The following is a 26,311-nucleotide window of genomic DNA, read 5'->3' on the forward strand; positions in this document are numbered from 1 at the left end:
GTGCTTCTAGGCATGGAATATGCAGCTGATCAGCCATGTCCTCTTGAAGCTCCCAAAACTCCATCTCAAATTTTACTTTGCCTCTCACGGCCACAGGCTGTTTATATAAAAACATAACAACACCATCAATTTTACACCAACAGTCTCACGTTATTCAACGATGGCTTGTCAAATACACAAAATACTTTGAAGTAGAAGTGGGGGTATTTGTTTTCCTTTCCTCTTCTTTTTTATTTTCCATGTAGACTCCAACAGAGTAAAGGGCAAATACTTAAATTAAAGAGTGAAAGAATTAATAGTGAATTTTGCAAGTTTTTGTTTTACAAGATGAGAGTGACTCACTATCATTTGTTCAGTTCAGTTAATACTGCATCGCATTGCAGTTTTATTCCAAAAAAAAGAGACTTCCTTGTAATTTTCTTACTTTGCAAAGCAATCCACCGGGGTAAATTGGAACTGGGCTGCATGTTAAACACAGATGGTTTAATCTGTTAAGGACCGGAGCGCTATTTGTCATATAAGACATAACAGAAACAAAGAACCATTTCTACAGACTGCACACCAAATCTTGACCTGTTACGATTTCAGATTCTACATTCGAGTCGTGTCTGAGTCTCACTGTGAAATAGGAGGCAGAAACCAAACAAGACCGTAAAGCCTGGACTAGTGTGCTGCGATCAGCAGAAAGCATGACTGAAGGTGTCCTCCTCAACTCCAAGGATGTGTGCGAGAGGCCACGTAGGACCAGAGCCATTAAAGAGCCAATCTCAGTCCAATAAATGTCTGCAATAAGCCAATTGTCTCCACAACCACACGACCAGCACAGAGAGGCTCAGAAGAAGCCATCTTCTTTAGGCCAAGGGGCAGGGTAGGTTGCTTGGTGAGTAAAACAAAAATTACACTGCAGTGTACTTCTGAGATTGGAAACTGATGGAGTGCTGTTAGTGTCTTCTTGAGTCATCCTTGCCTGCATTTATATATCTGCAATACACTTGGAGCATTGTCATGGCTAGTTGGCGATGTCCCGGGTATCGCTTCACAAAGCTACTTACACCCCATCATTCAATTTGTTTAGTTTAAACCCTAAAAGTCAAGGCAGCTCATCCTAATTTTTATGGAAGAGTTCATAGACGCTGTCAATGAGTGACAGCAGTGAGGTCTGGTAGTCTCAGGATCTTGTCTCTACTTTTTGCAGATGGTGTGACCCTGCTGGGTTTATTCAGTAGTGACCTCCAGCTCAGCCTGGGACAATTTGCTGTGCCGAGTGTAGTCGGACTAAGACTAAGAATCGGGAACTACAAGTTTGAGGCTGTGGTTCTCAGACAGAAAAGGGTTAACTGCCTACTTCAGGTTAAGGATTAGTTGACACATTAAGTGGAGGAGTTCAAGTATATCAGGGTCTTGCTCACAAGTGAGAGTGGAGTAAAGCAGAGCAGGAGATTAACAGATGCTTTGGCACGCTGTTCATTACGGTGAAGAGAAAGCTGAGTGTGAAGCTAAAGCTGTCGATTTACTTGTTGACTTTCTGACCCTCACCTAAAGCCACAGGCTGCTGGGAGTGACTGAAAGAATAAGAACAACATACAAGAGAGCAGACAGACCTCATTCTGATAGGTGTCTGGGTTGAACCGTAAAGTTAGGGTCAAGAGCTCAGTCATTCAGGAGGTGATATAGGGATCTCCCCAGGATGCCTCCTGGATTACAGATGTGTTTCGGGCATGTCTAAGTTAAAGAGGCCTGCAGGACATGTTGGAGAGAGATTATGTTTCTCAGCTGGTCTTATGTCCCTCTTAAATAGAGTTGTTCCTTCCCACTGTCTCAAGTGCTTGATAAAAGGGGGTCACTTGATAGTTGGAGTCTCTCTCTCTGCTATTTTAGGCCCTTTACCTTACAATATAAAGTATCTTCAGGAGACTGTTGTGATTTGGTGCTGTGCAAATAAAACTGAAATGAACTGAATGCCACTAAAACTATTTTAAAACATTAACTTCTGGCATTTCCAGGTGAATAAAGTTGGGTTATTTTCCACAGTTACGCTTTCACACATGCAACACGCAGCAGGAAATAGTCCGCTTTCACATGTGTTCAGACATCTAGAAATGTGATGTGTCGTGGCGCTGCCAGGATGCAGCATGTGGTAGGTGCCACACATCATACCCACTTGTTAGTGTTAATTGCACAGCACACACACAGGCACAAACTTACATTAACACAAACCTTGTATACGGGAGTTGGCAGGTTAAAGAAAACGTCTAGCCTGGATGTATTTGTTCACATATCCAGCTCCCCTGGATAGCTCTTGGAAAAGTTCAGGGCTGCTTGTGTGAAAACAGCTTAACTGAAGTGCTCCATGTTTGTAGTTGCATCCTCAGCTAATTTATTAAATGCTTTGGTTCACCCTCAGCTGCTGCGTCCTTTGCCATAGTTGTTGTGGCCTTGGAGCCACACAGCTTTTATTCTGTTTTACAGTCTAGGTTACCCGGTAACAAAACAGGGGGTTCTCGTCAACAATATTTATGGGAATGTTAACCGTAAAATTTCTGACAGCCATGTTTACTATAGCCTTGAAGACCAAAACATTACACTGAAAATAAAGCTGCTCAGGATCCCTTGAAGCTGTTGGAGGAAACAGCCTGTACCATGTGACACAGCTGAAGTGATAAGCTGGGAAGGACGTGTGCATTTTAGCATTTAGAGCGATTTTGTGATAGCACAAACTCCTTGTCCGACAATGACCAAATATGTGTTCGTTTCACATACTGTAATCTGACATAGTCAACAGGGAGTAAATGATCTTTGAGGCCACATGGAGGATTTTCTTTTCTTTTTAATGTTACAGTCAAGAACAACATTTTATTGCATAATGTAAAACAAAAATAATAAAAAATTGGCATACCTTCTTCACACTGGTGTCCTGTGTATCCGGGTATACACTGGCAGCTGAAGGAGCCCCACTCACCGTGACAGCGACCCCGGTGGCCACAGGATGGATAGCCCATGTTGACACAGCTGCTATCTGTGGTCAGGCAGCCTGGAGAGCTGGACTGCGAGTCGGCCGGGGAGCCCAAATCATACAGCTGAATGGAAGAGATACAGGGGAGGAGATGGGAGGATTAGTAAATTTAGAGAAGATGAGGGGAAAGGTAAAGTTGAAGAAAGGAGAAACTGGACATGAAGTGAAATTGGAAAAATATAAACAAAGAAAAACAACAAGAAAGCAAGAAGGAAAACGAGGCGGAAATAGGAGGGAAGAAAAAGTGGAAAAGTTGAGATGCGAGGAAGGCAATAGGGAGAGGTGCCAAGAAGTAAGTAGCTTACATACAGAAGGCAAAAAGGCAAAGTGACAGCAGAGAAAATGGGATTAGGGAAGACACGGGACAGACGTATAAGGGGGTCAGCAGCCAGAGGGAGAGTCGGAATATTCGAAAGAGGTAAGTAAAGTCAAAGAGAATGAAAATGAATCGATTGAGGAAGAAAACTCTAAAATACACTGAAAGACATAAACTCAGACAGTCTCTTTCTTTAAATTGTCATCTCTCTGTCTCTCAGAGTCTCTCGTCACAATGATGAAACCAAACTCTTGACCAGAGAAACAGCATGACCACCCACAGGGAGAGCTGAAAGGACAGAGGAACCTTGAACGCTTACAATCGGATGTCATAAAATACATTAATATGTTCAGTCACCTCCCTGCCAGGACCAAACTTTATGAGTGTTTGTGCTGCAGAGAGGATGCAGGAATGTGAAAGATTGTAAAGTGAAATGAATCATGCCATCAGGGAGCTGCTGATTGGTTCTGACCTCCAGCAAAGAGGGCTCTTATTGGTTGTTGACCTTTAAATGCTACAGCTCCACAATTTTCTGGGGTTGAGCTGATCATGTTGATCGCCAAGGACTGAAAGACAAACATCTGCATTCTAAAGCAGAAAGACATATTGGCGTGTCTGCCATTGATTCGACTGAGCATCGGTGTCGCTCCAGTATGTGTGCATGCGTGTGTCTCTGAGCACAGCACTGGCTGATACATGAGCTCAACTCAAAAATACAGCTGCTTCTTCATGAATAACAAATTACGGCTTGAACTGAGAACAGTGTCACACCCCCACAAAGAGACGCAGCAGGATGCCATATTTGCCACGATTAATTTCAGGTGTTGGGTATAAAAATGTCTCAACCTACACAAAGTGAAAATACATGCTAAATGAAAAAGCATGCAGCTGGAGTGTGCCGTGCAAAGAGTGAAGTTTCACCCAAAATATCTGAACCTTGAAGCACTTCAGTCACACCTTGGAGGAAGTGATAATGAAGATGGCTGACAATGACATGCAGAAGTCAGGCATAATGTCACCTAAACAGCATGAAATGAGTCTTTATAAGTATTGAATTCAAATTTACAACATGTGGTAAGATGATGTCGTTTAATATCGTTAAAAATCCTTTTTTTTTATTAGTTCGCCATCTACATGTTGGTTTTATTTCACTCCCTCACTTGTCTGAAAGAAGATATTTTAGCTACTTTAAATTGCTCCCAGTGTCCATGCCTGCCAAAAGCAAAATGCAATGCAATACAAGGCAACATCCAGACTATGATTTCCTAAAAACATACAGAACTTTTTTTGCTGAATATATATTTTGGTGAAATGAGAAAACATCATCTGTCCACAGTGCTCTGTAACTTCTGTTATGAGGTAAACTTTTTGCTGAGAAACTCTGTAAATCAAGTTTCGAATCATAGCTAGTAGCACTCAAAAAGCTATTAGTCAGTGTGCTGTAACTGCACACCTCCCTACTTAACAATGTAGTGACAGATATGTCAAAAGCACAGAAAACCTTAAAGCTGTAATGCTACTCTGAGAGCTGAAGGGAGAAAGGAAAGCAGAATAATGATAAGACGAGGATGGAGAAAGTGGGAAAACGGACAAAGGTGAGTGACAGCAGGGGTAAGAGAGGCAGAGAGGTAGCTCCAGAATAGAAGCATATTAAAAGGAAATCATTTCCTGTCTTTTTACCTGGATGCAACCTCACTATTACCACCGGGCTTACTCCAGTCTCATTTATCCTTTTAATTCATTCACCTTTTCCTGTTTAGGTTACATGCAGCCATGCACCACACTTCACTGGTTTTAATTAAGACAACATGGTATGCAGTGTTAATTTAGTCAATGGGAACTGCGATGAGAATTTTTCAAGCCAAAAACTTACTTAAATTTGTACCTTTGTACTGGTAGATTTTCATACTAAAACTATCATAAAAAATGTTCAAGACATGAGAATGAACCACGTTTGCTTTGCTCAGCGGCCTTGCAGATTCTGTGGAAAAATTCAGCAGCTTCTGAATAGTTTTTTCTGCCTCCCAAAATCTCTTTACTGGTTTACTAGCTTGGTTTCATAAGAAGCTCCTTACTTTCAGTAACACTGTGTCTGTTAGCAATGTGAGAGTTTTATACATATGAACTAAACCTGTGTGCACATTACCGCAGACTGTAGCTAACATACATATAGGCAGGCAAGATGTTCTTTAGATTTTCCCAAAATACTGAAGAATACATCAACCCATCTACTCAAACTAAGCCCAGACAGGATTTTAGAGAACAACTGAAAGAATGATGTTATGGATGAGCTGCTACTCTTCAGTAGAAATAACTGTGCAGCTTTGGCAAAGCTAATGCTAATGCTAGCTGACCATGGTCAACTGTGATTTTGTTCCAATTAAGGACTGACTGATTAGCCAATTCCAGGTTGCAGGCAGGTGTTTTTGGAATAAAGTGTTATTTCTGTAAATACATTATTAATTTCTCTAAATAAATAACTTATAAAGGACAATTAGTATATAGTTCCTGATGCTGTCTTCACTCCGCCTGTGTACAAAGATTCAAACATGTAGCTCTGCTTTTCTGTATGAGCAATTAGCCTTATAGCGGGTGGATACAGAGGAAAATGGTGACGTGATCTTACAGCTTTGAGGACTGGAGGTACAGACATTACTTTTATTTTTATTTAATGAATGGGCAAGAGCACAATGGTGAAATGCAACTGCATCCAAAACGGAAACAATAATGGTAAATGGCCTGTATTTGTATATCGCTTTTCTAGTCCCTAAGGACCCCAAAGCGTTTTACACAACCTGTCATCCACCCATTCACACACTGGGGCGCACTGACAGAGGCGAGGCTGCCGGACACTGGCGCCACCGCGGCGCTCTGATCACCACCAGCAGGCAACGGGTGAAGTGTCTTGCCCAAGGACACAACGACCGAGACTGTCCAAGCCGGGGCTCGAACCGGCAACCTTCCGATTACAAGGCGAACTCCCAACTCTTGAGCCACGATTGCCCCAATAATATGCTGCTAACACAACATCAGCTCTCTGTAAACATCTGCGCAGACAGTATGCCAACGCTGAGCTAACACAAGTGACGTTAAAGCTACTGAGACACCAAATTTTAATAGGCAGTGGTGAGCAGTCAGGCCTGTAGCGCTGTAGCCTTCACTTCACTGTGGCAATTGCATTTACTGTCTTTGGGCTGTTTTTCTTAAACCCTGCTTTGTGTTGTTAGTTTTGGATTCGTACATAAAAACTAAAAGTCATGATAACGTTGCTTTTGTTCACATCGTGCCGCGGCAGTGAGCTCGTCTGTGATTCCCACCCATACTGCCGGTGAGGCGGACATATCAACATCAGCTACCTTTTTACCTCATCGACAGGCACTCACACCCATGCAGAAACAGATGATGTTGCTATAGCAACAAACATGACACACTGGAACATTTTTGCAAGGAAAGGAACAACAACACCAGAGGAAAAGGAAAAAAATAAAAATCATACAATGCCGGAACATGTCCATCAACATTATTAATCATCAGCACGCCTACTGTTGCATGCTTTTGGGGATTTATTATACTCATGTCCGCCCACACACATCATGCAGATTCCTCTCATTAGTACACAGTGTTTGTGCAGCCTCCTGCTACATCCCTGGCTAAGGTAAACCACACTAACTCCAAGCCTTCAGCACTGCAGAAAGACAGACTTATATCCTTTAATATCGCCGCTCTTGAGATTCAACATCTTAACAGAGCTTTCAAATTGTCTACTGAATGGATACAAATAAATTGTGTTTATAGAGACAACAGTTCTAAAAGCCACCCCTAGAGGCCTCGTGGCTCCTCACACCTAACCGGAGTGCTGAACGAAAGGATGTTTGAATTGACTGGCCAAGGTTGTTTTTCATTTAAACATAAGTGTGCAGAATAATAACTGCTCTTTCCCACAAAACACCTGGGTTATTACTTAGCAACACACAGACACACCTGCATACACAGAAATGCCTTATTAGCAGACTGAAGAGGAGTCCTTAGAATATGAATGGACCACAAGAAAAAAGAAGGAAACACACACACACACACACACACACACACACACACACACACACACACACACTAAATGATGGAAACTTGTCAGTTGCACAGTTTTATGTGTTTAAAACTTCTGCATCATGACTGTTTTTTAGCAAACAACCAATTACTATTTAATGCTGGAAACAGAGGATGTGTCTGCAGGACACCGAGAGAGCGACATATGCCTGGTAATGAACCCGTTTGTGCTGACACTGACCTCATTAAACGGAACATGTATTGGACTAAAGTGACAGAGAGGTTGTGTAGTAGTTGGCTCATGATATTAGGCTCACATTATTGACTGTTTTTATTGGTTGGCTGGTCGGGCTAATCAATTAACTCAGCGGTCCTAGCGCATTAAATGCTCATGTGTATCCGGCTGAAGGCAAGCCACAAATAACCCACTCTGAGCCAGCTTTCAGTGTTTTCCCTGTCCTCACTACTTCTATACACACACACACACACGCACACACACACACGCGCGCACATTAGAGAGTGACCATAATCCAGACAATGATGAACAGCAGTCTCACAGTAATTCTCTCAACACTGAGCCATATAATATACTCTGTTATGACTAGTGAAATATAATTTCATAAATTATTTAGAATATAATCTTAAACTGTACAAACCAATCTCCGTTTTATACCTAGAAATATGATCTCCTCCACGTCCATTATGTAGGGCTTATGTGCTTTAACTCTAAGAAAGAAATCCATCATACGCAGTGCTGGCATAATGCGATGGAAGCGGAAGCAGGAGAAAAACTATTTTGCTCATCTGCATTTAAAAGCACACCAGGCCTGTCCACATAAATTTCCTGTGATGTTTTTTTTAATAAAAGTGTGTATTTAGTCAAAATCTTCCACTCCAACATTTGAATAACTTCCCTGAAATGGTCCAGCAAAAATACGCTACTACCCGTTGTTCACTTCTCTCACTTAATTTAAATTAGTAGCTGCAGCAGATTGCAACATGCAGTCAAAACAGAACTGGGTGATTTTATTTGATTTTAAAAATACTGTTGGCTTCCAGCAATCATGAAAAAAGATAAAAAGGATAATTGGAATAAAGAAATTACTATTTCCTTTGTTTTTAAAGTGAGTCTTTCCTTTTGTCCAAACGGTAACCTCTGACGCACACGCCAAAGTGCCACAACTGCAAAGTTCCCCTAATGGACATTGAAACTGCCTACAAAAGTGAGTCTACCTGCAGACTTCCCTGTTACAAAGCTATGATTTGATTGGCTGCTATAGGTGAATGGCTATTTTTAGGGATTGCTTCTCTTTACTGGAGTCACTGAACTGACTGAGAGCTATCTGACAAATAACATGGCTGTCTGTCTGTGTGATGCAGCTTGCTAACCGCACTAGCTACATTAGCTAGCTGCACTAGCTACATTAGCCAGCAACCATAGGTATTATCTAAATATGGTAACATCTGACCACTAACAAGGTGGCAGCCGACACCCTCACATTATTGCATACCCCAGAAACCAATATGAGAGAACAAGTTGCCTATGTAAATCTATACAATGTTAGAAATCAAGTGCACACCTTTTCTTTACAGCGTTACCTCCATTAACCCCAAACTCAATCCAAGTTAGCTTCACCTCCAGGAAAGATGATGAAAGGTCTGCTACCAACAAAATCTATACAGAGGAAGTTTAACTGTGGTGGTTATTAACAGATGCCTCTAGTTGTGCTCGTCTCTGGATCAGATTGGCCCACCTGCTTCCAGCAGGGTGCAACGAAGATGTCGGTTGGTGTTAAGAGTTTAGTTGCTCACCCTTTGAATACCACACAGGCCTCCCAAGGTAAACAAGCCATCTACAACCTGGGGCACCCTTCAGCACCTGAAGACATGCCATGATAGAGATGGACTAGCACTACCCAACAGTTGCACATGTGAGACACACTCCACAATCCTTGTCTGCACCACCCTACCCAAGTATCCTATGCCCCCTGTTACCTTCAGATATTAAGACAATATTGCCCAAAATTCTGATGACATTTTCCCACCAGATTGAAAACACATCTAACTGTGGAGGACAGTTTAAACGAGTCTGAATCATAAATGCCACTATTGAACAGATGCAGAGTGAGAATGTGACTTTATCACAAGCAGCGAGTAACAAAGGTAATTTAAAAAAGTGTAATAGGTAACACATAACCTATTTGGAGCTGAAAGTCAAACATCTTCCAAGCAGACCCATTTAATTTCTAATTTTCTGCCATGTGAGTTTTGATTATCAGGGAACCCACATCTCACACAATCTTTGGCAATCCAGTCTGAAAAGCCTGACATTTATGTCTAAATACCAGTTAAAGCAGCCGAGGCTCAGCAGTTTTAGATAGACAGGGGCAAAATTTAGCAGTCACAGCTTTATTTGATTCATAACCAAAAATTGTAGCAAAACGTGCAATTTTAACCAAAATTTCAGGCTTCAGAAGACTGCAGGTTCACACGAGGCTATCATAAGAGAAGCCTGTGTTCATACAGAAATGATTTGGATTTTGTTGGGGCTGGGCTCAGATTGTCATGGCTGAGTATAGAGTCCTTGACTTTTTAACTCCGGCAGAGCTGGTTACTTGAAAGTCTCGATTTGATGTCAGACTGGGCAGGAGGGGAAAGGTTCATATTCCATTTCACTCTTAAAGTGCACGTGTGTAACATTTGAAATTTCTTTGAGATTACAGTTAAAAGCATAAAAACCCATCTCTCACATGGCACAAGGGGACTGTGAATGTCGAAGCCTGTTATTAATCCATTTATCAGCTGGAGTGCAGGTGTGAGTTTAACTTTGCTTGCATACTGGTGCGCTAATGGTTGTGTGGTTATGTATGGGTGTGCGTGCGTGCCATTGTATTATAAAGTGTGTTACCTTGCTGTCCACGATGAGGTTACGGACGCAGCCGGTGAAGTGTTTGTGCTGAAGCTGGGGGTAGATGTATGGGATGTCCTCGTTCACACCGCCGAGCTGAAGCACCTGACTCATGTTCAGGTGTCTAAAACACACAGCGTGACAGAAGCATTCAAAAAGCAAGGAAGGATGAAACAGAAAACTATAAGACTTTGCAGCAATGAGAAAGAGCCTGAACCTGCTGCTTTAGCACTTAACAGTCTTATTTTAATCAGCCGTTTGCAGTTCAAAATAGGAAATCGAACATGTTATCAGCAAACAAAATCTGCTGGTTCATTCTGCTAAGTCGCCTAATTAAAATGTGGCGTAAATCTTCTTTTTACTTTTCTGGATGCCCCTTATTTTCTTTTTCTGTCTCTTTATGAAAGAGAAGTTGCTGCTCTAAAACAACAACAACAGTCTTATTCTCCATCTCTGATTGTCGGTGTTGTCACGAGTATCCACAGTCTGTGGAAGAATCTCAGAGGATAGACGTTCGTTGTCCAGCAGCAAGAGTATTTTTCATCTAAGTTAATGTTTTTGGGGCTACAACCCCGTCCAAACAGCAGGCAGACACAGGGGAATGGCAACAATCATTTGGTAAACATAAAACGCTGATAAGAGCACTACAATTACAGCCAAACAGTAAAATTAGTTGTTAATATTAATACCATACTTCGATGGTCTATAGGGCTGCAACGCTAACTGCAAAACTTTGGACAGTTCTTTACATTTGCAGTTCCTTAAATCAGCGGTCCCCAACCCTCAGGCCACGGACTGATCCCGGGCCACGAGAGCTGAGGCTCGGGTGTGAAATTTATGGTTTTCAGGGATTTTATCGTTAACTCGGTTTCTCTGGGTCTTTTCCCGTGTTGTAGTTGTGTCTTTTTAAAAAAAATTTAATATTTTTAAAGAAATATTTACGCGTTACCATAGCGACCAGAGAGCATTAAGGGGCAGAGAGGAGGATGTTACTCTCAATGTTGTTGCCGCATTTCAGGAGGACGCTGCTAATAAAGTGAATTCACGTTTATTATTATATTTACAAAATACCACAATTTTTGTCTTGGTCGTATCATTTTATTTTGTTATATTTATCGCCAACACCTTAAAGGCCGGTCCGTGAAAATATTGTCTGACATTAAACTGGTCTGTGGCACAAAAAAGGTTGAGGACCGTTGGCTTAAATGTATATATGCATATGACATCCCATATAAACAATGGGATGTCGCATTTTCTTAAATGTAAATGTTGTAGATTTTGTGACACTGAGCCAAATAGTTTTGAATAATCATCATTTTTACAATTACAGTAAAGCTTACTGGTAGATTTTCATAGTTTTTATCATGAAACAAATATGTTTTTGTTTTTTTAATCACATGTTCTGTATATAAACTCATAAAAGACAACACAAACAGTTTCTATTAAATCTGGTGTATAATTTCTTTTTGGGTTAAATTCGTTGTTACTTTTGCAAAAATAATTCTGAGGTTTTATGGCAGAGAGAGAGCATACAGTCTCATCCGGCTATACGTTCATTTTACAGCGTAATATTTAGTTCTCATTATAAAATAAATGACCAACGCAGCTGTAACTTTCACCATGCAAAGTGACAAGACTTATTTTGTATTAAAGAAACCGCAAATGTTTGCGATTTAGCTTTTTCTTCGGTGGAGACGGTCACCCAGCACTAACAACCAACCACTGCTGGGGAGCATTCAGAAGTAGAATCAAGCCACCATGAAAGCAGCAGAATCGAACTTTGAAGGACACCTTTTCTTTTTTGCAGTCTTGTTGAAAAATGGGAGCCTGCTAACACATGGGCCAAATTACAAGCAAACCAAGTCTGAGGCAGTGAGAAAGTCTGTGGTGTGCACGCATCTGTTCAGGTGCTTCTTTTTACCTGTCGGTGTTAGGCGTAACACCCATCACTTCACAGGAAGAGTGGTCTTGAGAGGTCAACCAGCTACCCACCAGTTCCTTCACCGCTGCCCCTGAGCATCGATCCAGGGTGAAACGTACTTCCTGCAGAGAAAACAAACCAGCGCACGATGTACTCAAATAATGCTTCAATAAATCACAAATAAGTCATTTCTCTGAACTGTAACGAGCGTACTTTCAGCATTATTACCATGGTGAGAACGGCATCTGACTCATATTTCTTTCATTAGTGCATGCTGCACTGCTCTGCTGCATGACAACTTAAACATGTGGACTTGCCTTAACAAGAATGCGATTAAGCAGAAGCCACAGCAGCTTATTCCAGTTAACTAGACTCTTTATTCCATCTGCTGTTTACCTCTCAGTAAACATGCCTCCTTCTTCCTGTGGTAATTAGTAAAGTTTTAACCCAAACACACACGCTACCCGATGGCTCACATCACAGGAAAAAAAAGAATAAAGCATGTAAGAGGGCTGAAAATAATTTTTTGAGGGAAATCTGGTCCATTGCCTTAACCTTCCAAAAAAGTTGGCGCTGAAATCATTATAATTACTCGGCTGGATAAAAAGCCCGTATGTGCCAGCACAGTTTCAGTCATCAGTGTGCTAAAACAACACCTTTAACTTACTTTTCACACATCCACGATAAAAGCTTTCAGACATACGTCAGGAACACACAGAAAAAATGTCATTATGCTTGGTAATACCAAGCATAATGACATTTCTATTTTCTGTCAGATATTGAAAGTTATAAATCAGTTAAAAGAAGAATACTCTGTGATTTGGATAACACTCACTACAGATGATTAACAAACACACCAGGCAGCATAGAACAGCATTTATGTGTTGTTTTGTTTCTACACCTGCTGGTATCACCTCTGTGTGAAAACAGATTCCAAATATGATGCCTACATCATTCATTCGAGTATGATTTTGGCACGTTTTTTCTCATATTTACATTATTAATAATAATAATAATAATTTCACTTTAAAACAGGATTTACATGCAGCGATAAAGTAACGTAAACAGTACGTGTTTGCATGATTAAACATTAATACAAACTCTGTATCAACAGCTAACGCTGCAGATTTTATGTAAATAATTTATTTCAGTTTAATCAAGTCATGTTCCTGTTAGCAGACCGTGGTTTACTTATTTATCAATGTGATTCTTAATGAAGGACAGCGAGACAATGGTTCTTTGGATCTATCATTTTCACAAATGTTACTTAATTTGAAGAAAACAAAAAAACAAAAACACTGCTCTTGGTTCTTGGCTGCTGAATCACAGAGTAAATCTCCCAACAACAGCTCTGTCCTTCCTGCTTTGGATCTCATGCTGTCACACAACCAGGTTGGATAAGCCGCAGCTGACTATTCAGGACAAATGAATAGATTCACATGTGATTTAGAATAATACCATTGTGGTGCAGAATAATCCTCGCTGTAATAACAAAAGTCTGAATGCATTCTAGTGTTCACGCGATTCCGAATAATGCTATCGCATTACCCGAAAGTCTCACTGCATGCTTTCCTTTGGCTGCTCTCATTCTCAATATCGAACAAATTTCCCTGTGTTTGTACGTGTGGTGATGGGAAGCTGAGCCTGAAGCTGTTTTCCTTTCATTCAAAAGAAATAAAAAAAAAACAGTGAACAAAATTGGTGTTTTCTACCAAATTGAATAGTTTGGCAAAAGCCATAAATGAGACACAAATTTTAGTCACACTAGTGAGTAGCGAGAGTGAACGCTCTCTGACGGCGTCTCCTTTCTTATAATCTGAACTCAAGGCAGCGTAATAAGTGTGCTTTTGAAGGGCGGTCTGTGGAACATTGCAGGTCTTTGAGTAATGAGCTAAATTAAGCCATTTATAAATTAAGGGTGACATAAGTGTAATTATTCAATTTTAGGTTTTCGAGAGGCCTCTGATGGAGCTGAATATGAAAAGGCTTCACACTGGCCGTGTGTGTAAAAAAATGTGACTCAGTCCTGTGCTTTTACTGAAGTGCTCTAAAGTGGTACTGAAGTGGGATGCTGGGATGAAAGAAGGCTGAGATGCAGCCAGGCGCCCAAAGCCTACAGTGACACTGCAGCTTTCATTATGTCACAGCATCTAATAATAGAAGCAGGAACTGTCATTGATATACGACAGGCGAATAATATGCGGAATAATCTTAACAACATAAAGATTTAGTCCAATTTCACACTAATTTAATTAACTTGCAATTATTTGGGGCAGAAGATGTTGCAAGAGGGCTACTGCAATCATCTGCCTGCAATTATCCTCCTTTGTACTCTACACTGCAGACAGTTTTATAATACTTAATCACGACGTCTTCCCCATTTAGATTCCTGGAAAATAACAATATTAAAAAGGTTTGCGTGGAGCTGAATGGGCGATGCTTAAAGTCTAGGACATATACTAAATATATAACCTCATCTCTGAGATCATACATACAAATCAGCAGCTTTATCAAATATACCAGAAAGAACATCCAGTTCAAAAGACATGGTGTAAATTTTTTGGCCCAAAGACTGTAAATAAAAAAGAGACATGGTCTATAAAACAATGAACTCCCGTGTTAGAGCTTCAGTGTCAATATTTTTGGTCTCTCCCTCTCGATGAGATATGGGGACACTCTTTTGTTATGTATTTTATTTTTAAATGGGGGAATAATTTACCCAATGAGCACTAATGCTCTATAAAATAAAACTTTAAACTAGCAAATGAGACCATAAATGTATAAGTGTTTACTGAGGTTACTATTCAGGGGAGCCAGAGAGTCACCTTCTTATGGACTCTGGCACAATCAATGGTCCAGCTATGACCATCCCCTTCCTGCTGGCCATGTAGTCTTTATTTTGGACTGTCAAACAATTAACAATAATTCCAACTTGAATGGCACTTGTCATGTGCATTTATATGTTAAGAAATTAACAAGTATTCCCAAGAAATTACCAATTTAAATCTTCTAAATACAAGGACATTTTGAAGGAATATTAGTGGACTATTCTGGGCTGTTATCTGATGTTTGGGGTAATTTCAAAAGTGTGCATCACATATTTTAACCAGAAGAGCGACTTCAGCTCCGAGCTTTACAATCACAGCTGAGCAGACTAGCAGGGTGTTCCTGTAAAACTGCTAACTATCTTATGCAATACATTTCTGGTAAGTTTTTAAAAAATGACCGCACTACTGTCGTTTTATCCAAGATTAATAACACATCGCATGCATTTATATGTATATACAAAGTAAAGCAGCCAGTATATTTCAACCAACATTGGGTTGATTCATCACTTAGCACGTGGGCCAAAGACCCAGAATCACTCTGGTGCTAATGTTACCTAAATAAATGACCTGTAGGCTTCTTACTCCCAATCTGCACAACTAAAGGAGCAGCTTACTTACTGCATCATATCCCCTAATGCAAAGACAGTGACATTTATACATGATTGCAGAAGGTGAATGCAATGTATGGTAAAGGTAAGAACAAATTATATTCAAGAAAGAAAAATCCATGTGTTTTGAATACATGAAAATATTAGATGTGCCTTTAAAAGTAAAAACAAAACAAAACAAAAACAATCTCATTAAAACTGGATAAAAAAAATATTTTTTCAGTGCGATGTGAATTTATTTGAACTTATTTGCTAAATAGATGATGGCTGCTGTTAAATGGAGAGAGCGACCCACCTTGCTGTTGCTGCGGACATCCAGCCGATGCCACCGCCTGTCTGCCACGTTCACGTTGCCTGGCAACTGTAGCACCACTGTGCCCGAGCCATGGTTGATTTTCAAGGTGGGGGTCCCGTCTATTAGCTCTAGACAGAGAAAGAAAACGAGAGGGATGATAGGTGAGGGGTGAGTTGAGAAATTAGTTTTCAGAGCTGCAATATGAGCACTTTTTAGCTCTGTTGACAACCAATCTGGTGCTGGTACTGAAGTCTCGAAAACAGCAGCAAAACCACTGTAACAGAATAATGTATGCCAAAGAATTAAGTGGTGTATGAAAAGTTATTTATTAAAGAATGCACCCCAACATAATGTACCAAATTGCCAATATTGTCTCTGTATATTTGCTCTAATGAGGATTATTGCACAGAGGCTGCTGTGATCTAGTTTTTTTCTTCATGGCAGTCAACAAACATCAGACAAAAGTTATTACATTCTATTTTCTGACTTACTCAAATGGGAAATTAAAAGTTAATGAAGTGGTTAAGACTGCCTGTGTGCTTTGCACCATGTGTAAGGAAATAAGAGACCGACCGGCATTGGCAATCCATCATCACGCATGCCGAACTTCAAAAGTTCATGCTGACACATAACAGTGAACACTAAACATCTGCTTATACTGTGGGACTGAAGGGACTTCTTAGTTCACGTAACAGCAGCTTGTACTTAGTCTGCATCAGAACTCTCACCCACAACTTTCTAAATGTCAATTTATTGACTCAGTCGAAAAAGGTCTCCGATATATCCACTCATTGAAGTATTTTTAGGCCTCTAATGGTTCCAACAGTGTTCAAAGAGTCTCCGGGGTCTGTTTTCATTAAGGCAAACGGATAAATCTGGGTCATTTCATCGTCGTTCCTATCACTTCTAATGTTCAAATGGCAACTTCTGGGTGAAGCAGTATCCAAAACTACATTTCCTGAAATGAGCACTAGAGGTTCATTTAAAAATACACTAAATTACATATATAACCAATCCAGTTGTAAAGTTTGAATTCACAGAGGTGTGGCTGTGTTGACTGGCAGGTAACTCCTGATACAGATAGCTATAGCTGGTGTCTTCAGCTAGACGTCCCCCCACCACCTAATATGAATCACTAAACTGTGTACAAGTTATATGGAACACTATAAAACTCGCTACACTTGGCTGATATGGTCACTTCTGGCTCTAAGAAATCCAGGATGTTGCTGATCATAACACATTTAAACCAGAGGGTGATGCCACCATAGCTACCTCCTTCTTTTATATACTGTCTCTGACATTGCTCGTGAAAAGTAGGTCAAGTTCGTGCATGACTCTTATGAAGCTGATCATCACATTAAGAACTTTTTTACTGTCCCATTAGTCCACAGTCTGCACTTCCACTTTCCAGCGGTGAGAAAAAAAACTTATGAAGAGTACGATCCAATTAGAAATTAGTGAAAAGAGTTACAAATGTGACTGCAGCGACTTCACAAAATATGTCGTAATTATGTTTTGAAATTATGGCTCATGTCAATACGGCAGCATGTCTCTGTTGGCTATATTCAATTAAAAATAATAATAGGCCGTCACAGTTCATGTCCAACAACTTATTATTCCCAGTTTTACCCACTGCCCCCCCCCCTTAAGCTACAATCCCACACACCCACTGCCAGAATTAGGTATTTAATTTAAACTAAAGCATTTTTTCTTAGGGTTCATTTAGAATACTCCCATTTGGCTTTTCTCTGTTAACTCCGAGTCTGGCGAAGTGAAGTACTTTCAGTATATGTTAGAATTATAATTAAGACAGAAAAAACTCTGGCATCGATTTCACAACTTCTGCACTCTGACATTTGTCTTCACGCTGCAGTCAGTTGAAGTTTGAAGTCAAAAGAGGCTGACAAAAATCAAATTCCCTTCTTAGCGCTCTTCAATCCGCCGTGTGTGTCTGACTTCAGCTCTGCTTTCGTCATCCCTCTTGCTGCATTTCTTGCGATGTCAGTCTGCCTATCAGCACTCTTTCATCTCCTGTCTGTGTCTTTTACCTCCTGACTTGCTTCACTCTTTCATTAACTTCTTCACGGTAACTGACATTTTACATTGTGCCACTTTCAAATAAGTCACCATTGCTTTCTACTGACAGCTTTCACTTTTTACCGTGCTTTTGTGCAGCACTGTTTTTATTTTATTATTTTTTTATCAGCCTCACTTATGACATGTATTCAGATGTGATTATTTTAATGTTTGTGTGCAAAAACATTATCACTGAAAAGATGCCAGAGAGTTCAATGCAACCCATGCAGATTCTTCTTCTTCTTTTTAACACAAGTAATGTTTGTCAGAAAATTACATATATAATATTTAATAAGTGTAAATACATTTTACAAATGTTACAATAAATTTTATATCTACATCTGGAGCCTGTGTCTGATTTTTTGTAACAAACCTAAGTTTCTCCTTAAATAAGTAGAGTTGTTAGCAATGATGATGAACAATGATAGACGATGGCTTTCTCGAGTAGCTACGTGTCTGACACCATGAATGTAGAGTGGCGGTGTGTTGATGACCATCCTTGCATTAATATAGTGAGACTCATTAACTGTAGTGTTAAAAAATTGGAATTGAACTATTAGTTCTTGGTTAAATTCCCGGTATAGCAACTTTTAACATTTGCTTTTCACCTGCACCAACTTGCCACATTGTTACGGTGTAATGAAAAAGAAAATAGTCAAAATAATTAAGAAGTGTCAGGATCTGGAGACTCGACTGGAAAGTGCTATCAGGCACCTGAGTTCCTTGGTCTCCACCCCTGGGCGGAGCCATCTCCCTGCTGCAGTCCTGCACACCTGAGACTGATTCGGGGCAATCAGGTTGAGGATTTAAGGTCCCCTCAGACTCTCCTTCACCGCCAGTTCGTCAACGACTTCACGTTGGTATTGACTTTATGGCTTTTTACGCTCTTGCCACTTTTTCATTGTTAACCTTGGTTTCATGTGCTTCAGATTTCCTGGACCTTCGTTATCATCACCCTCAACCCCAGCTCGCCTTGGATTATCTTCATATTCATAAGGAATACGAGGACCCTCACCTGCCTGCCCTCCAGCCTCACTCACCACCTTGCCTTGGACACAGTGGAACTCAGGTCTGCCAGCCTTTCCACTACTCCCCTGGACTACCACCGCCTCTCCCTCAAAGCGAGATTCACGCCGATCACCAACGCAACCGCTTCTTAACCGTTGCAACCTGCTAAATCCCCATTCACCCCCCTACTGACCCACAGCTACTTCGTTTGCAACTCCTTGTCACGAATTCACTGGTTGACTAAATAATAAACACTGCAAAACGTTTGAGCCGTCTCTGTTTGTGGTTATCTGCAATCGAGTCCAATTTAGCTATCGGCCCGTGGCCATTGTGACAAGAAGGATGTTTCCTCAGTTATCACTGCAAAGAGATTAAGAGCTAACGTTACTAGTTGTGTAATTTATTGAGAAATGTTAGACATTACATTTGACATTAGCATGTATTTTAGCTGTTAGGTCTGGGTACTCTTTACTGAAAACATGGTCCAAAATATACTAAAAAAAAAATCAAATGCAAACGGTTTTACCAATTTTACTGAGGAGATTCAATAGGTTTGTTTTTCAGTGTTGTCAGCTCCCTTCTAAAAGTGTCTTTTTCTCTCTACAATCTTTTCCTAAACCTAAAGAGTGCAAGAGGTGACCTGATATCTCACTTTATATGGGTTCTGCACAGCATGTCCCTCACCAACGGAGAATGACTCCAGTTTGCGGTCAACATCTAAAGAATTGTACAGCTCATAAAAAGAAGTCCTGATCTACAGTTGCATCCCTGCTGAACACCATCATTATCAGACAGAGCTGCTTAAATAACAGTTTTTAAAAAGGAATTAATGAAGATGCATTTGGCTTATTGTATAGACTGCTTAATGAAAAAGATTGGAAAGCTGGCATTCAAAATAAAATACTGTATACAACATTTGTCTTCCACATAATAGATGCAAATAAAGTAACCTATTTATTTTTGTAGTTTAGCTGTATTAACATTTCAGTCTATAGTACCTGTCTCCGTTAGGTCACCTTAACAGTGGGTAAAACCAGCTGCTGAAAGTGAAACCTAAAGAAACACATACATACCAAGAGAGAGTCAAACTCTCCTTTTCAGCTTCCTGTAGGTCAGCCATAGCCACACTGGCCTTTCCACATGTTTAAAGTGGAACGCTTGCACAGGCCATTCTGAACGACCAATATCATTATTTATTTGGAGGACTTGTTGAAATTCGGTCCTAGTGAGCACATGATAAGCTGGTCTTTTATAATTGCTTTGCCAAGCCTGAGATGTGGCTTTGTGATGAGAGCCCCATTCTTCATTACGCTACCTCTCATATAGGAAAAAAGAAAAACAAAGCCCTGGCACTTTCATTTTTCAAACCGCAGTCAGCTAGAGCAAGTTTGTTGCTGGCCTCTCTTTTCCTCTCAACTCCCATTCAATTTCCTGGACATTGAGCTGCAGGATGAGTAGATGCAACACTTCAGGAATGATCCAATTAATTTTAATACATTGGCCAAGGCCAGACAATTCACCAAAAAGAACAGAGTAAATTCAATATATCAGTTCAAGTCAGAGCTTTCCTCCTTTGTTTAACTTGTACATTGTTCTCTTTAGGCTCAGCTCATTCCCCGACATTTAAGCTGCCTCATTCATTCCCTTCTCATTTACTGTCCTGCTTGGGACCCTTCAACTTTTTTTCTTCTTTATCTCGCATATCTAAGTCTTTCAATTGCAATTCATCAGACTGCCCCATCCCCACCCTCAGGGGAATTTCTTCTTATCTTGAATCTATCTTTATGCCAATGCTCACCCCAAACCCCCCAACACTGCAGCATCCAGATAAGTCCAAGCTGGTAATACAGTGACAGCCAGAAAAGGGCACCTGCATAAACCTAACAGAAAAACAGTTTGTGAATGTATTAAAAAACAAACAAACACACACAGGTGGAGGCAGGTGCAGAAAAGTGCACACATAAACAGGCACCCAAAACAAGCTCAACTGCAGATTGACCAGCTGATTGTCCGCCGCTGCCAAGAAGCCTACCTGTCAGGACTGACGTGACATTCCCCAGGAGAATAAAACAAACTTCAGAGGTGTCAAGAAAGTAACGCAGGGAAGACGCAATACAAGGAAAGAAGGAATAAGAAGCATGGATGGGAGAGAAGCGGGAGGGGAAAGGAGGAGGAAAAACGCAAGGAGAGGACACGAGGAAAAAGTAATGGTGGGAGGGGGGAAGTGACAGCAGAGACAAAGCTGGGAGAAAGTAGCAGATGAGAGAAGGTGACAACAGATGGGCAGAAAATGCAAACAAAACAACAGCGAGAAGAAAGTAATGAGCAGAGAAAACAGACAAAAAAATGCTTTAATCTTTTAAAATCATCACAGAAGTCAAGACTTTTATTTGATTGAATTATTCTCTGTTGTTTTTGTTAATGAGCAACTAACATCAATTAAAGCGTGTGTGAATACCTTTTGTTTATTTCGACCACAGAACGTCAGGATTATTCACCACTGATGTTTCCCAAAATCTGCTACAAACCTGGGCCACTGTCCTCACTTCCTAGACCGCTTTCACAATAAAAGCACCTTCACCTTGCATTCTTTTTGCTGCTAAAAAGGACATACTAGTTTGATCCCATATACTCAAAATGTCAGAAGTGAGTAATAGTTTTGTTTTCTCACAGACTTTCAAACAATTACATTTCTTTTTTGCAACCAGAGGAGTCACCCCATGGATGCCATTAAAGAGAATCGAAATTTTAGTGCACTTTTCCACTGACTTCAATTTTGAGACCTGGAGGCTACAACTGTCTTTTATATACAGTCTGCCGTTCCTCTTGCCGACTGGATGTGAGAAAAGCTGGAGCCTGAACAGGAAAAGCAATTAGGAAATCTAGTGCAGCACCCGCTGTCACAGGCATACAAGCTTCAGCACAGGTGGATGCTTCACTCCATGGTTAACCTCTGCGATCTTTGACAACATTCTCAAATCTTGGCTTTTTGAAGTGAAGCTCATTTAACCTTGTGGACATTACATTTTGGGTTATTTAGACCAAATACTCAATTTTGCTCTACAAGGGCCTGATATCCACTTACGAGGACATTATACTGTTATTGTTCTATCAAAATTTTAAACAAATATCCTCATATGTGGCTCTCGTTTTTCTTAGAAACGAAAATTAGGTAAAAAAAAAAAATCTGGTAATTCTTTGTTTTTACATTCATCAGGTCCCAATATGCCCACATATCAAAGAGAAATTAAAAATGCTGCCGTGGAAGAGTTCGGGTCTTAGGAGGTTAAAGCATTTTTATTGGTTTATTTATAAACTACATTGTAGGAACTGGTGATATTGTTGCGAGCTGACGGAAGAGTATGATATCATCTATGAGGTCACAAATGTCCCGGCTGCTACACTGAAAAAATTAGACTGGTCACTTGAATGATGTGAGACACCACACTGTGTGATTACTTTCGTCTCCAGGAATATACCTACCAAGGTGAAGAAGACACTCAATCCCTCAGCTTTCTTCTGCTTATTAAGTAAAGAGTCACTGGATATGCAGTTATTACTATTTTATCTGTCACTGATAAAATAACATAGTAATAAAAATCTTTATTGTTCCCAACATAACTGTAGCATAAGAACTACTGTTGAACTTCTCCTTTGGTGCTCTGGCAAACAGAAGCCCACTGAGTGAAAGAGTAACACAGAGACAAACAAACAGAGCCGGTTAGGAAAAGAAGAAAAGGATTGAGAGGTTAGCAGGAAGTGCAGCGGGCTGGCAGGCCAGATGGGAACATCTTCATAGGGACCAGCGCTCTTTTTAAATGCTCTGGGTGTACCAGGGGTTAAGACAAGACTTTGCTCTTAAAGGGCTCATCCACATAACCGTGCTTCGTTTCTGCTACTCATACGTAATTCATTACCTCCTACTCTGAGAGCGACAAGAGGCAAAGAGAGTGAGAGAAAGAAAGACTAAGAGGGCGAGAAAGTGTATGCTTTGTGTGCAAGTCGGGTTTGAACTCCCACAGAGGTGGAGGGGGGGGCTCTTAAATATGAAAAATGTCCTCCTCGTCTGACGGCCCGAGGATACACAGGAGTCACAGCCAGAGCATATGGACTGCATAAACAGCATTACAAATCACACCGCTACACACATAACCCCCCTCCTAAAAGGCGCGCACACACACAAACACACAAACGCAGTCGCATGTACACAAGTTCCCACAGAAGTCAGTCTGTGTACAAATCAGCAGGCGAAACAGCGAGAATATAGCACAGAACGTCTTGTATAAACGATCTGTCAGCTAGCTAGCTAGCCCCACAGCCGACGCATATTGGATCTCCACATCCAGCAGCAGTTCCCATTTGAAAGCCACAGTAGAGCTAGGCTGGGGGGTGCTGCTACATAGCTGTGGAAATTGAAGGTAATCCCAAAGCGAATCTGTGTATTTATGTGTGCTGCTGTTCGCTCAATCCATTTTCTTTTGTATTTATGGCTTTAATTCATCACGCAGACCTCCTTTGGGATAGCAGCACAATATCAACAAATACACATCTATATTAAGTCGAGACAATATGCTCCTCTTGGTTCAAGAGAAAAGTTGAAATAAACACAAACTCTCGGCAAGCCTTATCTGACTCCCTGCCGGCCAACTTTGCTCATTCCGCAAGGGCATTGTAATTGCACACATTTAATTTGTGTTGTTAATTTGTCTATCGATTGGACAAGCGCAGCCCCCTGGCTGGAACACTTTGTGTGTCTGTGAGTGGGAGAGCAGTCTTGTGTGTTTGTCTGAGCACCTCAGAGCAGGTCTGACGCTTGCAGTCATGTTTGTCATTTACTGTTGATCTCACTGGGCACAAATCATTACCGCAACAAACAATCTCCTAATAACAGCCGAGGTCAAACTGCGGCACTGCTGATCACGCCGGATCCTGATGCTAAGAGAGCCGCTATATGTGCAGCGCTAATAAAACTGTCAAGCTGCCAGACTCGAAGGCACATTACATTAAATTTTATGGACTTTCAAGCAACATATAGAAACGCAACGTGGGTCGTTAAACGGATGGTTTGACATTTCGGAAAATACTCTTTTTGTGTTTTGAGCCAGATGATTGATACCACTCGTGTCACCTGTAATGTCGAGACTGTAATTGTAGTTTTCTTGGGGTTTTGCGTGGGACAATATCTTGGCAGGTGCAGTGATTTCCTGGTTCCTCTCACTTGCCTGTCAATCTAGCGGCGACTCCAAAACTCACTCGGTGAACCCATCGAGAAATAGTTCAGTCTCTCTCTGGAGAGTAGCTTCCAGTCCTTATACAAGAAAGCAAATAAGCACATTTCAAAATATGATTTCCTGGAAAGGCTGTTTCTTTATTTGTTGAGCTGTTGCTGCCATGCATCACTGTGATTGGCACAACTCTTTCAGCACTATGAGCTTTGAGCTGCTGCACATACGGGAACCAAAATAGCAGGTGTGCTTAGAGATGCTCACACAGTCGTGCCGAGAACCTACTGCTTTGCACTTGTTGTGCTTGATTAAAATAGGGCACATAATCTGCCTTTGACGCAACCATTGTAGCCGTGTGTAACAGAGGTGCATTGAGGTAAATAAGTATATTAGAGATTGGATAACCGCGGGGTCACGCTGTGAAGCGGTGACAAGCGGTACAGACAATGTCAAAGTAAATGTCAGTCAGACAGGTGGAGGGGCAGCGAGGACAGTGCCACACTTGTCAAATCTGTAATGTCAAATGGAAATAATAGGAAGCCAGCCTATAAATACACACACAGAAAACGATTCATATCAATTTTCGCTCACCCAAATCTTTTTTTTTCTTTCACAGCTGGGACATAGATTTGTGTTTTGTTTTTTCAGCTTCCCGGTCAGGCTTTCATGGAGAAAGCGGCATGTTATCGCATCACAGTGAGAAGGTCCTGGGTTTGAATCCAGCCTGAGGCATTTATTGTAGAGTTCGCATTACAACCCTGCATATGTGTGGGCTCTCTCCGGGTACCCGAGCTTCCTCCACAGTCCAAAAAACATACATGGGGTTCAGTTAGCTGGAGACAGGTGTGAATGTGAGGGTTGCCTGTCTCTATGTGACAGGGTGCACCTGCCTCTCACCCTACGAAAGCTGGGACAGGCTCCAGCACCCCATGAACCAGAAGTATATGGATAGATAAATACAAAGTGACAACCATTTATGTGTTTGATATACTGATGCAAGTCTTCTGTGTCTGCCCTGTGCTGTTATTTGCTAATGGTATAGTTTTAATGCTTAGAAATTAAATTCAGCTCAGCAGTTCAACTCAACAGTGTGCAAATAAAGTTTACCGTAGGGACCGGCTTTATGTTTGCATCTCGTTATGTTGTTTTTACAGCACGCTCTAACATGCACTGCAATCTAAATAACTGATTAACTAGCATCCCCGAAGCAGGTCCTAAAATAACCAGAAAAATTGTTTTCACGCAAAAGCAGCGCTGCACAGCTGGTGTTTGTTCGTGGCACGAGAAGCACCTCTTGACTAATTATTTGAAAAGGTTATTCCTGAATACGGTATCTGTAAAGCATTGTTAAGCAAAACTAAATATTGTTCTGTGACTGCTGCTCTTTTGTGCTGGAAATCTGGATGAGCTCCACGCATGAAAACGTGCAACCGGAGCTTAGCGTAGAACAAACTGACCCTGAGCTGCTATTCAACATGGTCGTCCTAAGCTTAAAATGCCTTTATGTACATTTAAAGCTCACATGAGAGCAAAGGTAAATGGATTTAATGGAACATCCAATGTTCTGGTCTTAGCTAGAACAGAAGAGGTCAGCTTAGGTATGGGTATTATTCAGCCCTGCACACGTACACACACTAACTCCACCAACTCTGTGTTATAACCATGTAATCTCTTCTCCCTGAGTGGCCAAAGATTGGATGTAGTACACGGCGATGTTCCCAGTGTGCATTTATGTGTGTGAGTGCCTTACACCTTCTCTGGCCTACACAGCAGGGCTGGCTTGCTACAGCTGCCCTCCGGCGGGATAAAGGGCGGATGAGTGGGTGGCTTTGGAACAGCAAACCAGCATCTCAATAAAAAGCTGAAGTGGAAGTTTGCGTGTGTGTCTCTGTGAAGCACTGGCAAATTTGATCAACCGCGATGGACAGCAGCCCTAACAAGGCTTAATAACAAGCCTGTTTCACACATACAAAAGCAATACATTCAAAATGAAAATCCCGGCTTTATATTAGCGCAATACAAAGTCATGAGTAGAAAAACGAGGCTATGCAGCACTCTCCTTTGAATCC

General features: G+C 41.0%; 1 protein-coding gene across 1 annotated transcript in view; it reads right to left on the reverse strand.

Moving 5' to 3' along the window:
* si:ch211-186j3.6 (neural-cadherin) overlaps positions 1 to 26,311 on the reverse strand; it is a 313,671-nt gene that overhangs the window by 64,348 nt on the left and 223,012 nt on the right. The window contains exons 28-31 of the mRNA XM_005929219.3: positions 15,934 to 16,061; positions 12,203 to 12,324; positions 10,282 to 10,405; positions 2,897 to 3,077 (exon numbers count right to left, since the gene is read on the reverse strand). Of these exons, the coding sequence (XP_005929281.1) occupies positions 2,897 to 3,077; positions 10,282 to 10,405; positions 12,203 to 12,324; positions 15,934 to 16,061 (555 nt within the window). The remainder of the gene's footprint in view (positions 1 to 2,896; positions 3,078 to 10,281; positions 10,406 to 12,202; positions 12,325 to 15,933; positions 16,062 to 26,311) is intronic.

The sequence above is a fragment of the Haplochromis burtoni genome, unplaced genomic scaffold (assembly GCF_018398535.1).
Source record: "Haplochromis burtoni strain Fernald_Lab_line unplaced genomic scaffold, NCSU_Asbu1 Contig_121, whole genome shotgun sequence".
In the NCBI taxonomy this organism is placed as follows: Eukaryota; Metazoa; Chordata; class Actinopteri; order Cichliformes; family Cichlidae; genus Haplochromis; species Haplochromis burtoni.